The sequence below is a fragment of the Meleagris gallopavo genome, chromosome 5 (genome assembly GCF_000146605.3).
Source record: "Meleagris gallopavo isolate NT-WF06-2002-E0010 breed Aviagen turkey brand Nicholas breeding stock chromosome 5, Turkey_5.1, whole genome shotgun sequence".
Classification (NCBI taxonomy): domain Eukaryota; kingdom Metazoa; phylum Chordata; class Aves; order Galliformes; family Phasianidae; genus Meleagris; species Meleagris gallopavo.
This window is the reverse complement of record NC_015015.2, coordinates 57,141,003-57,156,191: the sequence shown is the minus strand read 5'-3', so window position 1 is coordinate 57,156,191 and position 15,189 is coordinate 57,141,003. Positions and strand designations below refer to the sequence as shown.

The following is a 15,189-nucleotide window of genomic DNA, read 5'->3' as shown; positions in this document are numbered from 1 at the left end:
TTCAGTGTGTGTGCTGGTTCTTATTAGAGCTGTGACCCGTGGAGAAAATGTTCTTCCCCAAACAGGGATGCTCAGCCAGTCAGTGCCTGCACGAATAAAAGCAACACATGTGCAGGAAGGACTGTCTGTAAGGACCTTGGCCCAGCTTTGTTCTCAGTTCTGCTTGGCCCAAGGAATGTTTGGATAACGAGGAACCTGAATTATTACTGTGTATCTTTGTATGCAGAAGAGTAGCCAGCTGTCCTTGAAAGGATTTGGCTACCTGAGATGTCCACGTAAGGCTTTATAGTTCATTATGCTCTGCTCCTAGACATAGGGGAAGAGCAACAATAGAGCAACAAAATATTTTCTATTTCATTATGTCAAGTGAGTTCCAAGGTGTACCTGGGCTTCTTTGTAGGAAATGGGGACGGCATGTTGAAACTCATTGAGGAAAATGCAGAAGGATCCGGACAGATCCCTCAGCTGCCACGTAAAAAAGAGAAAAGAGATTTTCCTGTAAGTACTGCAGCTCTCAGTCTGATCAGCTGCCTCATGTCATCTTTCCTTTCAAGCTAGCGTTATGTCAATGCGTGGGACGTACTTGATGATCTTTCTCTCTTCCCACAGAAGCCAGCAATCAATGGTTTGCCACCAACGCCAAAGGTGCTGGTAAGAAATCTCATTTGCACTCAGAATTGTTGGAAGCCTGCTGTCACATCATGTCGAGTGTCAGAAGGTTTATGCTATGAGCCAACACCTCGTCTGGGCTGGTGTCCTGCATGCCATAGCTGACTACTTTTCATTCAGTTATTTGTGTATTAAATCCTTTTCTTAAAATCCTCCTTTCACTGCTCAGTCAGGTGGTGAAGGGACGGACACCTCGCTGGCTCTGTGGGCTGTGATCTCCACTGGCATTCTCTTTAATAAAAGGGGAAGGGAGGTGGTGATGGGAGAGGGTGTAACAGAATGTTTGTGCTTGTTTTGCCTTCTCACACAGTTGCATAAGCACTCCTTGTTGTTCTTACCAGTAGGTAAGAATTATCCACGTAATTTAGATCCTTCTTTCCATTTCTTAATGTATATGAAGTCTAGGGAAAGGTTTGGAAGGCTGCATTGTAGATTTTGGGGGAAGATAGAAACGTTTTGCATGTTCCACTTAAGTTTGTGGCTGAAGAGAAGGCCGCAGTGGTGCATACAGGTGTGTCTTACGTGGCTGAGTGCTGGAGGTTAAAAGCTTTGGAAACTTGTTTAATCTCTCAGCTTCTGTGTCTTTCAGATGGGAGCATGTTTCTCCAAAGTTTTCGATGGTTGCCCTTTGAAGATTAACTGTGCAACATCGTGGATTCATCCAGATACTAAAGGTAACACTATTTTTTGTGTTTGCAACCCACCTGTTGCCACAGGTGCTAAGGAGCTTCTGAAACAAACCACTTCTTGTTTTTCAGATCAGTACATCATCTTTGGAACAGAAGAAGGTATCTATACTCTGAATTTGAATGAACTTCATGAAGCAACAATGGAACAGGTGATTTGGGTGTATAGAACACACAGAATAGATTTGGGGACACGATGAAGCAGGAAGGTTTTTATGTTAGAAGGGGGAAAGGTGGGATGCTGGGCTTTGTGGTATAAAATGATTCGCATCGAAGTAAACACTGGAAGTCCTAAAATTAATAGTTCCCCTGCATGAATTCTTGCTGCTGCTTATATAACACTGCTTTCACAGGGGCTCTGCACTAAAATAGCTTTCTCCTTGGAGACAACAGATCTCCTGTCATTTCTTTCTCCATTTTATCCCCACTAGATGGCACATTGCTTCTCCTCGGGCTGCTACCGAAGCCCTTGGCCATTTATTTTAGCTGACGTTGTTACCATCAATAAATAGACACTCTCTTCTGTTTCTTGGGCTCTCTAACCATTTTTGAAACCACTTCACACAATCATGGTGGTGTTAATTTGCTTTTTTGGGATCAGAAATAGCAGGGCGTTGTTACCAGGGAGCACAGACAAAAGGAGGAGGCTATGAATGGTTTGGTGGTGCAAAGGATGAATTTGAATTTGATATGATGTAAAGGTCCTTCCAGGTGTAGGGAGATGAGCAAACACCTGAATGTAACAGGAGAACACAGAGTTTGAAGGTTTTAAAAATGTTTCTGTTGTATCAGCAGACTTAATGAACAACAACTTGCTTTTCTAATAAATGTCTAACAAAAAAAAGTGGTGACTGTTGCTGGAGTTTCCCAGGCCTTCCCTCAGTTCTCTCTTTACTCAGTAAAACTAATCTGTCCTTGTGAATTTTCTACATTATTTTATGTAACACTCTTCTCCAAACTCTGCCTGTCGAGGGGTTGGAGGTGCTGGTGGCCTCTAGGGACAGCTCAGTAATGTCTACATAGAACATTTAATGCATCCTAAAATGAGAGTTTCCTTTTCTGAGAGCGCAACCTCAGCTAGCAGAAGTGTGATTGGTTCACTTGCAAAGCTCCAAAGCCTTACAGCAGTGCTTCAGCCATGCTGGTTGGATTCCTTACCACCAAATGTTGGTACCTGGGAATTTTTTTAAACTGTTTCTCAGGTTTTTCATCCTGACCATATCCTCCAAAGTGCTTCCTGTCTCTCCAGGATTAAAATCTGCCAATTCCTGAATCGTAGGATCATAGAACGGTTTGGGTTGGAAGGGACCCTTCACACGTGCTTCACATCTCCCTATTTCTCTGCACCCAGTAGCAGGTACTCTGTTGAAGGAGGTGTGTGTGTACAAGCAGCCTGTTCTGCACGGGTCTCTTGTTACCCCTTGGGAATTTTAGGGACACGGTCAGTGAGCATGGTGGGGACGGGTTGGGATCGGACTTGTGATCTTGGAGGTCCTTTCCAACCCTGATGATTCTGTGAGTCTGTGAATTAAAAAGTTTGTCCTTGAGGCCCTTGGTTGTCTTCCAGCAGCTTTTGAAAATAACTGTTACAGAGACCTTGGGTTTTGAGCCGGTTCTTAAGTACTGTGAAGTAAACTCTACTGGGGCCTGCTGACACGAGTATATGGTCAGAACAGTCATTAACTTGGCTTTTATCTGCTTGTAGCACAAGTTTGTCCACCTCATCATGTAGTCCAGATGTTCTTTCCTGTCAAGCTGTTTGCTTTCCCAGTTATCTGCTTGGTTGGCTTCTCCATTTGCCTCCATCTAATTGGTGTTGATCATTTGATTTACATCTTAACCTTAGATTTCTTCATCCTGGCTTATCTCGTGGTTGCCAGTTCATCCTCAGCATTATGCCCTGGTTTCCATTTGCTGTACTGTGGGTTTGTGATACTTAAAGCATAGGGGATATCAGAAATGCTCTCTCCTCTTCCACCTTTTGCTGTGGGGAGTTGTGAACGAAGGAAGCTACGTGAGATTGGAGGGGAGAGACTGAACACACTGGGGGAAGGTAGATCCACTGGAGCTCACTGAGAGCATAGAACCCCTATCTGATTCAGCAGGTTTCCAAGCTGAGGAAGTATTGGGTGTAGCACTGTATGCATTACTTTCCTATGCTGGTCATTTCTTTGGTAAAATTATATCACTTTCCAGTGCCTGTTGGAAATAGGTGGATGTTTGCTTGAACCAGAGCAGCCGTTCCTTTGCAGATCCTGGACTCCAGCATGTCCCTGTTGATTGCAGGGGAGCTGGACTAGATGGCCTTTAAAGGTCCCTTCCAACTCAAACAATTCTTTGATTCTGTGATCTTCTGCAGTGATTGCAGAGCTTCCCTCAGCAGAGCACTCTGCTGTTGCCTTTTTAATGGCCTGCTTTCAAAACAGCTTAATCCTATAAACTTTTTTTTCTCTTACTGGGTTTTTTTTTCATGGGAGACCCTTATCTGTGGATCTTCAATAAATTCAGTCAGCAACAGAAAAAAAAACCAACAACAACAAAATCCACGTCCTTACTGTGTTACTCCTTTCAGGATTGAGACTCCTGGATGCTGTCATTGAAATTCCCTTCAGGAGGCTCTTATCCTTACAGCTTCTCAAGTCCAGGCTGGCTGCCCCTTGTGTAACTTCCTCCCCCTGCACCAAAAGCAGTCCAGTGCCTTCCAGGAGCTGCTCCAGTCTTTGCCCATCGTCCCTTTGTGCTGCTGACTGAAACATAAAGAGCGTTACAAGTTGGACTGTTCTGGGGGTAGGAGAGGGAAAGAATGAAAGTGCTTCAGACAAAAAAGTGTTGCTAAGCCAGAGCTCCAAGAGGAAGAATTGAAGGAGAAAATGCCGTGCAGTGGGACTTCAACCAACGGCAGTCGCTGTAGGAGCAGTGACAGATGTGGAGCAGGCAGAGAAAGCCGTGGGGATGAATCCCTGTGTGCTTCTACTAATGGAATCAATTTCTCTTTTCAGTTGTTTCCCCGAAAGTGCACCTGGCTGTATGTTATCAATAACACCTTAATGTCCTTGTCAGGTATGTATAAGTAGAAGAAAAAATTAAAAAATGATAAAGAGAAGCACTTAAATCGTAATTCAGTACTGAATTCACTGTTCTGAAGTAGAAAATTGCACTGTTCCTTGTGTTTGTATAGGAAGGTTTTTTCATGAGTGTTTTAGTTGGGAAGATTACCACAGCTAAAATTCAAGTGGTAGAATCTCTTGGCCATGGTTTCCCACCGTTTTATTAACTTAATCAGTTTGGAAAAGATTTAGTGTTAGCTTGAAAAACCGTTGGTGTTTGTCAAACTGCTGAAGCTGTCCTTTGATAAAAGCACCCAGAGAGTGTGGAACGTCCTCCTCTTTGGTTCCTGAGCTGGGAGAGCTGCAGTAAGGGCACTCTCAAACATCATAACCAAGTTAAGAGAGGATTAAGCTCAAGCTTGCTAATTCAGCTGCATTACTGCGATGTTGCTGCTGGGTTTGATCCCTTGCTGTAGCCTGGCTGCATGGTTGGAATGAGCCAGAGTTAGGAAATAAAACCAGCTTGAAGTTAAAGGAGGAGGTGGCAGTGAGGTGCTGTTAATCCAGCACATGGATTGGTGGCAAAAAATTGTGCTGCTCTCCTGGAATATCCAGCAGGGAAACAGGAGTGGTGTGACACACAGACCGAGTGCAGCCTTGTGCCTTTAAAGATGTGGGTTTTGTGTTACACCACTTCCACTGATTTATAGATAAATGTCCCGGGGTAGTTAATTGGTGTTGTGTAATTACAGCCTTCTAAAAATGCGTGGGTAACTTTCAGAGCTTTGTTAGTGTTAATGAACTTTGCATTGAATGCCATGTCTTCTCTATATGCATTATTATCGTTGTCTTGTTTTATTTTTCTTCCTAATTGGACTTGAAATATCTGACGCATGTGGTCCATTTTTCTAGAAGGTAATTTTCTCTACATACATTTTCCTATCGTGCACGGCTCCCTGGTGGAGGCACGTGTGCCACAGCAGTGTGTGCTCTTCTCTCTTGCAGGGAAGACGTTCCAGCTCTACTCCCATAATCTGATAGCTTTGTTTGAACAAGCCAAAAAAACAGGACTAGCTGCTCACATCCAAACCCATAGGTTTCCTGACAAAATATTACCAAGGTACAGGTCTTTCTCTTGCAATTTGTAACAGATGACAGTGCTTTGGAATACAGATGGGTTGGGAGCATGGAAGGTCCTCAGCCTCTCTCGTTGATGTGCTTTTTGTACCTGTTGTTGCAGGAAGTTTGCCTTGACGACAAAGATTCCTGACACAAAAGGGTGTCACAAATGCTGTATAGGTGAGTACATGCATAACTTTCCATTTAATTGATTCAGGGAGTCACATAATCCTAGAACAGCCTGGGTTGCAAAGGAGCACAGTGCTCATCCAGTTCCAACCCCCTGCTGTGTGCAGGTCGCCAACCAGCAGCCCAGGCTGCCCAGAGCCACATCCAGCCTGGCCTTGAATGCCTGCAGGGATGGGGCATCCACAGCCTCCTTGGGCAACCTGTTCCACTGCCTCACCACCTTCTGGCTGAAAAACTTCCTCCTCATATCCAACCCAAACCTCCCCTGTCTCACTTTAAAACCATTCCCCCTTGTCCTATCACTTCAACAGAAATTTTTCATACCAACTCTTAACCTAAACATGTTGCTATCTAGAGCAAGATCCATTGGGAAACCCAGTGGAGGATGCCAGTTCTGTGTCTGTTTGAAAACTGACCCAGCACTGTCTGAGATATTATGTTACACTTCTGCTCAAGCAGAGAACCAGGTACCCAGCTGTGAACGTGGCGATCCTGTTCAGCTCATCTCAGGTGTCTCCAGTAGGCATATTTATAAATAATTCCCGACGTTAGGCTGCTCTTGTATGTAACTGAGCCAAAAAAACCAACCAACTCTCCATCATATTTATTGCATTAGCTGTCAGAGCTCACAGGGAGTCTCTGGGCATGTGGACTGCTTGGAGATGGTTTTTATTTAAGTCACAACTGAACCCAGACCTTTTACTCCTCTTCCTCAGCCACGGGACAAAGGTGGTACTGTTTTCTGGCCTCTTCACTGGAACTTAACACATGCTTGTTGTTAGTAATTAGAAGGGTAATTGCACTCATTTGGAACGTAGCACAGAAAACGGCTATCAGTGTGAAAGTGGGGCTGGTTGTTGAATCATTTGTAAAGATATCTGCAATTTTTATTTCCATTTAGTCTTCTGGAATGAAAAAGGTTTGATTTTGTTGTTCTGTTTGTTTGTTTCTTATAGTAAGAAATCCATACACAGGACACAAGTACCTCTGCGGTGCGTTGCAGTCTGGAATTGTTCTGTTACAGTGGTATGAGCCAATGCAGAAATTCATGTTAATAAAGGTAAATATTTCCTTTTGGTTTGGAACATTTGCTTTTGCTTGTCTCTCTTCCCTGCCCCATCATCCTAACTGCGACATGGTTTTGAAATAACCTTTGTGGAATCTGTAATGGAGAGTCCATCTCCATCTCCATCTGGTCGCATTTGCGAGTTCTGAGCCCTTGAAGATGTGGCTTGACACACACTGATTAAAAAAACCAGCGGCTGAAATCATTGCAGTGCTGGATCTAGCCCAGTGCCAGCAGAATGGACTAGCACAGGTCATAGCCTGCACAGCTTAAAGACACACTTAGCAGCAGAGCAGAGCACTCCTGTATCTTTTACACTTTGCGCGTGCCATTTTAAGCATCACACCTCCAAGGCAGAGGGAAACTTCACAAATGCCTGTGTTGCTTTTTCCCCCCAGCACTTTGATTTTCCTTTGCCGAGCCCTCTGAATGTCTTTGAGATGCTGGTGATCCCAGAGCAGGAGTACCCCATGGTCTGCGTCGCTATCAGTAAAGGCGCTGAGCCAAACCAGGTCGTTCACTTTGAGACAATCAACTTGAACTCTGCTTCTTCGTGGTTTACAGAAATCGGTGCAGGTAAAGCTGGGCTGTCCTGCAGCTGTCCTATAGCCTGCTAACTGCTGAATATCCTCAGAAGTCACTTGGAAACCTTTGTGCTAGGCAAAATGAGGCAGCTTCCCTACACAGAGTGCATTGAAGCTGATCCCAAGTTCCTCTTGTGATGATTTGCCAACCTCAGTGTGAACTATCCTAAAGACTTCATTTTTAGACACGTCTCTTATTAAATTTCCTTAAATAGTAATGCAGACCCTGCTGGTTGCATTCTCATTTGCTGGGGTCAGTCTTAATGCTCTTTCCCCTTCATTCCTGTGTCAAGACTCACATAAATGCATTCCTGTCTGTCCTCCAGCCCCTGGGGGAGGGCTGTTGTCTTCAGCTGCCTATTAAGAAGTAGAATGTTTTGGTTTATCTTCAAAAGCTGCTTGATATCTTGCAGACGCTTTGCTTTGCTGGCTTTCTTGGATATACTTCTTTACATTTAAATACAGCTGTGATGAGAACTTCATTAATTACAAAGTATGCAAACCATTCAACTCTAGTTCAATATTAGCACGATAATCTTTCCAGATGTGAGTTCAGGGGAAAAGAGCACTTTTTATAGGGGGAAAGATTCCTTAATGATTCCTTTTGTTCATTATAATTCCTCTTCTTGAAGGAAGCTGACTTGCTGTGCTAAACTGTAGCATGAAATGTATTTCATTCATTGCCACTGACTGGTAGTGCTTTCATATTGAGTACATGCTTGGAGCTAACGGGCTTGTCCCTGGGCCCTGCTCTGCTCCCACAGCATTCTTGGATTGTGCAGCACTTAAGAAAAGGATAAAAGAATAGCAAATAGAGTAGATTGCAAAACGTTTGTAGTACATGAAAACGCTGTGGCAATCAGCAGAGTTTGAGGGGGTCTCTGAGCTCAGTTTTTCGATGTGAGATAAAATCATCTCTTCCCTTTTCCACAAGGCAATCAGCAGCTGGATGCCATTCATGTGACACAGCTGGAAAGAGACACCGTGCTGGTCTGCCTGGACAGTAAGTGATGAGCACCACTGGGCAGCCTGCTGCCCTCACACAACTCTTTGGCCACAGTCATTTCACCCCTGCCATTAATTAAATGTTCTCTCTCCATTACTCATTTGTACGTAACCATTCCTAACACACACCACACAGGTAACTGATGCTTGCTTTTCACTTTGGCTCTCACAATTCCACTTTCCCTCTCAATAGGCTCATCATTCTTGCTTCTTTCCCAACACATTGTAATGCAGCGTTGCAGATGAGAATTCAGATACACACACAATGACTGTAGAGTGATTTGTATGCCTCAGAGGTCAGTACCTGGCTGGGAACTCTGCACTGACTTAATCTGCCTACATTTGCAGCCTTGGTGTTGCGTTTGCATTCCTGCACCAAGCTGGGTATTTTCAGGAAGGCCATCAGTAAAGTCTAAAGACATGAAATCTGTAAGAAAGTTTTCTCTATTCATATTGAGAGAAGGGCTTGTTTGGGGCACACAGCACAGCTGTCAGATGTGGGCATTTTGGTTTTGTACCTAAAAGTTGAAAGTAGTATTTCGTACTTCATGCCATCAGTAATCCTTTGCAGGCATGGCTTTTAATGCTTGTTTTTCTGCTTTCCTTAAGAATTTGTGAAAATAGTGAATTTACAAGGGAAACTGAAGTCAAGCAAGAAGTTGGCCTCGGAGCTGAGCTTTGATTTCTGCATTGAGTCAGTGGGTGAGTGTTTGGGTTATCTGCTCTGAAGGGCTGAGAATGGGGGAAGGAGGGCAGCTGCCAGCTGGTGCGTGGCCAGTCAGTGGTGAAGATGAGTTGGCTGTAGAGAAAACCTCTGCTCCCAGGGCTGTGCTGAGTGCCTTTGGTGTGTGCATCTGGGACACAGCTAATGCTGAGCAGAAACACGAGGAAAACAAAGTGTTGTATAAACAAAGTTTCTGCACTACTGCTTAAAGAACACTGGGTTCTTCAACCATTATTTTAAAGAATCTGGTAATGAAATCATTCAGAGCTGGTGGTTCACTGTGCTCTCTCTTTGGCCTGAGTGGCAGAGTCCTCCCCATTCTTCATGCTCCTGTCTGTTTTGAAGTAGAAGTAATCTCTGCACTGAGCTGTAATTTCCAGCAATCCCCAGTGCTGCTGGCAGTGCGTCTCTGCACTTCTTGCTGCTGTCTCCAGAATCAAATCAGTAGGAAAATAAAAAGCCAGGGAAATGATGGGAAAAAAGGGGAAAAACAGAGGGCTGTGTCTTGTCTTGGCAAACAGTGAGTGTGTGAGTGGTGTGCTTGGAGCTGAACTGTAGAAAGTAATGTGTGCCTCAGATCCAAATGGTGTTTCCAACCAGGTTTTTATCCAGATTTTAGCTTTGGCCTTCTGTCACGAGTCAAAGTCTCACATGTTCTTTGTCCACGTGGTTCCCATTATCACTGCTGGTGAGAATCCCAGATTTCCTGGTTCTGATAAACCAGGCCTGGGTCTGAGTTTGTGTTCCTCCTCTGCAGTGTGCCTTCAGGACAGCGTGCTGGCCTTCTGGAAACACGGCATGCAGGGCAAGAGCTTCAAGTCAGATGAAGTGAGTAACCTCCCAGTGTCTCCTGGTTTGACTGAGTCCTGCTCCTTATTTACCAGTTGCTCCTTAGGCTCCTCCAGCTGCTCCCCAGGTGACAGTGCTTGTGCCCGGTGTTGGCCCTGTTTCAGCTTGCTGCTCGCTTTCTCTGGCTTCCCTGATGTGTTGCCCTTGAAAAGCTCACACTGTGCTTTAAGCACCTCTGTTTCCAGGAGTATCACCCAGGGGCTCTGTGCAGAGGCTGTGCAGATCTGGTGTAAGCAGCAGTAAGAAAAATGATTTAAAGTAAGCTTTACTTTATGAAGTTCTTTACTTACTACTAGTTTATCTGATTCAGTCCTGTAATTTTGACTGAATTATATTTGCATTTTTGATTTCTTTCTTCCTTCCAGCTCAGACCAGGGCATCTCATTTTGCCTCTGAAATGGACCTTAATATCTCCATTTTTCTGCAGGTTACCCAGGAGATATCAGATGAAACCAGGGTTTTTCGCTTACTGGGCTCTGACAGGTAATCAGTGTGAAGAAACATACACCTCTTTTCTTTAAATGAGCTTTCCACAAGGATGGGGTTCCATCCCACAACAGATCCATCTGTAGGCAGTCCTGGAGGACAGGTCTCACTGTTTCTACCTGCAATAGCTGTGATGACTTTCATGCTGAACTGACACTATCTTGGCCACAGATCACTTCTGAAAAGGCCTTTGCTGCTCTGGACCCTGAGATGTGGAAATAGTGAAGCAAACTTGAGCTCTTTGAGGTTTGAATGTGCCGTGGTGCACTCACCTTGTTAGCCCTAACACTGCAGTGCACACTGCTGCCTCCAGGTGGGAGATCTTTGCTGAAGCCGCCCCAGTTCTTTTGGGTGTGTGTATCTGTGTATTTCCCCTCTGCAGTCTTTGCTGTGCGCCTGAGTCACAGGGGGCTCGTTGTACCTGAGCACTGCCATTGGAATTGAGTCTTCTTCCCACAGCCACCTCTGACCGCAGAGATACAAACGCTGTGCAGCCTCTGGCAGGGCTCTGCCTGTTGTGTTGTTGCATGGTTAGATATTGGGAGGAAGTTTTTCAGCCAGAGGGTGGTGAGGCACTGGAACAGGTTGCCCAAGGAGGCTGTGGATGCCCCATCCCTGCAGGCATTCAAGGCCAGGCTGGATGTGGCTCTGGGCAGCCTGGGCTGCTGGTTGGTGACCTGCACACAGCAGGGGGGTGGAACTGGGTGAGCACTGTGCTCCTTTGCAACCCAGGCCATTCTAGGATTCTAAGACAGGCAGTGGTGATTTCCTTCCCACTGACCCCCAGTAGAGCAAGCTGATCGCAAGAATAAGCTTTTGCTGCTATGTGCAGTTTTTTCTATCCTTCTCAAGCTGCCCAGTTCCTCCTTTTATCACTGTCCAGACAGAAGACTTTCTTACTACATTCAGGTGAGCTCCAGTAACACCTTTCTGTCTTGGATCCCATCAGAGCTATGGAGGTGCAGAAGGGAAGGACAGGAGGGGCTGCCTGTGGGTCGGAGGGCAGACTGCTCCCCTGGCCCTTGTTTGCCTTAGTGTTGTTAAGGAAGAGATGCTGCGGAGTGGGAAACGAGGTAACGGGTTTAAGGGACAAAATGCCCCAATATTTAGGAGCTCCCTCTCTCCCCAGCCTTGAGAAAGCCTTAACAACCACGTACTCCGTGCTTTGCTGCTGACTGCTTGGCTGTTGTTTGTGTTTGGTTGCAGAGTGGTGGTGCTGGAGAGCAGGCCGACGGAGAACCCAACTGCACACAGCAACCTCTACATCTTGGCTGGCCATGAAAACAGTTACTGAGCTGCAGTGACCCAACGTGGGGGATTCACCGCGGGAGGAAAAAGGAGCATTAGGAAACTCAGTACATGTGGGACTGTGACTCTTTTCTTCTCTTGACACCTACATTTTGCTGTTTTCAGGTGGAAATCAATACATTTTTGCAGCTGGGAACAGCTGGTTCTGTCTCTTGCCACTGTGTGGTTGGTTATGTCAAGTTTGCTTAATAAAAGCTATGATATAAGTAGCCCTTTACTCATTAGTGTAGGGAAACAGAGCCTTTAAAATAATGTTATTCAGTAAAGGTGCCATAAACTGTTAATTATTTTACTTCCCTCGGGTTTCCCGTGCATTCTGTAGATACAGACCTAGTGGCTGTTTCCCCCTTTTATACCGAGTCTTATTCTTAATTAAAAAACCCAAATTGTGTAGGGAGTGAAAGTATCCGCAGAGCTCTTTGGTTTTAAGTCTGCCATCGGTATGGCTTTGTACTATAGACTATTTAATCCTTATTTATTAATCTGCTGCTAGGGTGGTGTAACGGATCTAACTTTTAGCACAGGAAGGTTGCAGAGCAGCTCACAGGTTTGGTTTGGTTGTTTTTTTTTTTTACAATTGTATAAAGATTTGATGATTCTTTTCCTTGTAGAGATGTAGTGCATTACTGAGGCTATGTTACAGCGTCGGACTTTGTAAAAATGCAGTTTTGTACAACCAAGTATTTTGTATTGATTTTCTTCTTGCCTGCAGAATTGCCATAAAAGGGATTTTCTTACTTGCTAGACATAGGGGTTGTGTACACAAAATATAGTGGTGGTATTGATGTGTTGCTACCGGGTGGGTGTGTGCCATACACACCCGTGTGTGTGTGCATGTGTGCATGTGTATCCAGCTGACCGGCGGCGTGTATTTTTATATCTATATATATATATTTATATATATATATAAATGTACAAAATATATATGCTTTATTTTCACAAGTTAGGGATGAGCCTGGTGACGGGAGGTGGAAACTGCACCTGGGCATCATCCTTAATGAATGGAAGCGTCGTGTATCGGGCTGCCCTGACGTGTAGATTATTTATGCTGTTCCCAAGGGGAGAGCGGAGCTGCACGGCCCTCTGCTCTGCCCTCCTCCTTCTGTTGGGCTTTGGGTGCCGCGTTCCCCACTGGGTGGTATAAATAAATACGATAAGAAGCAGTATTCTGTATTAAAGCTTTCCATCACCTCTTCCCTTTCCCTGTTCTGTCAGCTGCGTTGTTCTTTCTGGTTTTGTTCCTCCATTAAAAAGCCACGTGGGTTCATTCGTCTTTCTCGTTCATTAAGACTTTGAGGTACCTCAGGCTGATGATGGCATCTGGTTTTGCTACCTTACGTCCACCTGCTTGCTTCAGTCTGTAGGCAGATAGAGCAGTGCTTTGTTGAGATTGGAAGGCTCTGAAATCATGGAATCATAGAATGGCTTGGGCTGGAAGGGACCTCAAAGATCACGAAGCTCCAACCCCCCACCACAGGCAGGGCCACCAACCTCCACATTTCACAGCAGCCCAGGCTGCCCAGGGCCCCATCCAACCTGGCCTTGAACACCTCCAGGGATGGACGGGGCATCCACAGCCTCTCTGGGCAGCTGTTCCAGCACCTCACCACTCCCTCTGCAAAGAACTTAATGGAACCCTGCAGCATGCAGCATCCATCCTGCTGCCCTAAGAGAGATGGGTTGGGAGCTTTGTGCATCGCTGTAAGGGGCGGGAATGGAAGCGTGGCACTGAGCTGGGCCTGGCTCGAAGCTGCGAGCAGAGCTGGAGGAGGTTGACTGAACTCCCAACCTGACAGATGGAGCACAGGGATGTCTGCGTGGGCACCAACCTGCCTGGTTGGAATTGAACACTGATGGGATGAGCTCACACACGTTGTGCATCAGTAATGTGCTTTGTTACCAGGTGTGGGTGTTCTGAAGGTCAGGAAGGAGCACCAACAGGCTGCATGGTGTGTAGTGCTTTATCCACTCAGCAGTGTCATTCAGAAGCAATTCTTGTTACTGACGAGGTTTACATCAAGTCTGGCTTTTCAGTTCCATATCCATATCAGGGTTTGATAACTGATGTAAGCTCAGAACCCAAAAGTCAGCCACCACCAAAGCTTGGAAGTTGGCTGAGTGGGCAGCTGGATGGGCACTAGAGAGGGAGAGGTTTAAGTTCCACGTGTGAAGGAAGCTGAGCTCTCCAGCCCTGAGCTGGGTGCCCTGCAGTGGCAGTGCAGGGTGAGCAGTGCTGGGGGAGCAGCCCCAGATGGTGCAGCCCCTGGATTACAGCAGCAGCTCTACTGCAGAAGCAAAGAAAAGTGAAGCACAGCATGTGGAGGTTGTAGAGGAAGTGTTTGCGCTCATTTCACTCACTGCAGAAGTTAGTTTGGGCTTCATCACTACACAGACCTCAGGGAGATCTCCAAGACTGAGAGAAATCTGCACGTAACATTTAAGTGTTTATGGGGAATAACTGGAGCCAATACCCTTTAGGTCAGGATGCTGCCATGCAAAGATAACCAAGGGAAGGTACTGGGAGTGACACGGGGGGCTGGTGATCTTCTGAATCATATAGAAGGGCTCTAGGAAAGTCCTCCTGTAATCAAACCCCCTTTTGGAGCTGTTTCTCACGGTGTGTTCAGAAATGTGCAGTCTGGTTTTACGGACGGGCGTTGTGCACATAGCTGTGAGGTGCTGATTCCCACTGCAAAGCCTCCCTGCTTCCTCTGAGCAGTTTGGCACCAGTGGCCACATGGCCCATGTCGGGCTGCCTCCGATGGGCGCCGTCTCTGTTTGTTGAGACTTTCTGAACTGTTTTGTTTCATGGATTGTAACCAAGACTGATGGAATGCGTTCCCATTTGGGCAACTGAGGCTTTTTGTTCTGCTGCTGTTTCTGTTGCTGCTCGTTTCAGTCTATGCCAAATAAACGATGCTTTTATTCGATACCTCGGTGTGGTGCGGTGCACTTGCTGGGAACGATGCCTCGTCGGATGGACCTCGGTAAGCTGATCTCTGCCTTCGTGGCAGTCGGTGGGAAGGGCCACAGGCGGGGCTGAGTGCCACTGCAATCCTGATGGAGCCAGGACACCTCGGTGACCTGCAGTTCTGCTGGGGGACATCGCACAGAGAACCGTAGAATCACTCAGAAGAGTGAGTTCTCTGACCCGAGTTCTCCAAACCCACCCCCATCCCACCCACCCTGCCCACTGCCCACATCCCTCAGTGCCACATCTCCACGGCTCTGGAACGCCTCCAGGGACGGTGACCCCCCCGCTCCCGCGCAGTGTGTGCGAGGACATAAAGTGACCTCATCCCACAACTGGAGCACGCGGAAAGAGAACGCAGAGCTAAAGAGACAGAAGGATTACTGCTGGTAGGAGCCCGCCGGGCTGCTCCAGGTCCGGGATCAGCCTCCCCGCTCCCTGCTGCCCTCGGATCTCGGGGGAGAGCACCGTGCCCGTCCCGGCGGC

At 46.3% G+C, this 15,189-nt stretch overlaps 1 protein-coding gene and 1 long non-coding RNA gene across 5 annotated transcripts in view; one reads left to right on the top strand and one right to left on the bottom strand.

Annotated features, from left to right (window-relative positions):
* Window positions 1-12,999, top strand: part of MAP4K5 (mitogen-activated protein kinase kinase kinase kinase 5) — a 70,401-nt gene extending 57,402 nt beyond the window's left edge. For 3 of the 4 annotated variants that reach the window (XM_019616021.2, XM_010712150.1, XM_010712148.1), the window contains 15 exons: window positions 401-498; window positions 610-651; window positions 1,259-1,343; window positions 1,428-1,507; window positions 4,355-4,415; window positions 5,315-5,317; window positions 5,408-5,522; window positions 5,643-5,701; window positions 6,667-6,770; window positions 7,175-7,352; window positions 8,295-8,363; window positions 8,975-9,067; window positions 9,847-9,917; window positions 10,366-10,421; window positions 11,631-12,999. In XM_019616021.2, coding sequence (XP_019471566.1) covers window positions 401-498; window positions 610-651; window positions 1,259-1,343; window positions 1,428-1,507; window positions 4,355-4,415; window positions 5,315-5,317; window positions 5,408-5,522; window positions 5,643-5,701; window positions 6,667-6,770; window positions 7,175-7,352; window positions 8,295-8,363; window positions 8,975-9,067; window positions 9,847-9,917; window positions 10,366-10,421; window positions 11,631-11,718 — 1,202 coding nt within the window. In that variant the 3' untranslated portion in view covers window positions 11,719-12,999. The remainder of the gene's footprint in view (window positions 1-400; window positions 499-609; window positions 652-1,258; window positions 1,344-1,427; window positions 1,508-4,354; window positions 4,416-5,314; window positions 5,318-5,407; window positions 5,523-5,642; window positions 5,702-6,666; window positions 6,771-7,174; window positions 7,353-8,294; window positions 8,364-8,974; window positions 9,068-9,846; window positions 9,918-10,365; window positions 10,422-11,630) is intronic. The other variant, XM_010712149.1, reaches the window with a different exon arrangement.
* A 5-nt stretch (window positions 13,000-13,004) lies between these two features.
* LOC116216705 lies at window positions 13,005-15,183 on the bottom strand. Its single transcript, XR_004160013.1, has 3 exons — window positions 15,088-15,183; window positions 14,666-14,824; window positions 13,005-13,090 (listed from the first exon to the last, which is right to left on the bottom strand). It is a non-coding gene; the product is annotated as an uncharacterized LOC116216705 (long non-coding RNA).
* Window positions 15,184-15,189: the final 6 nt, after the last annotated feature.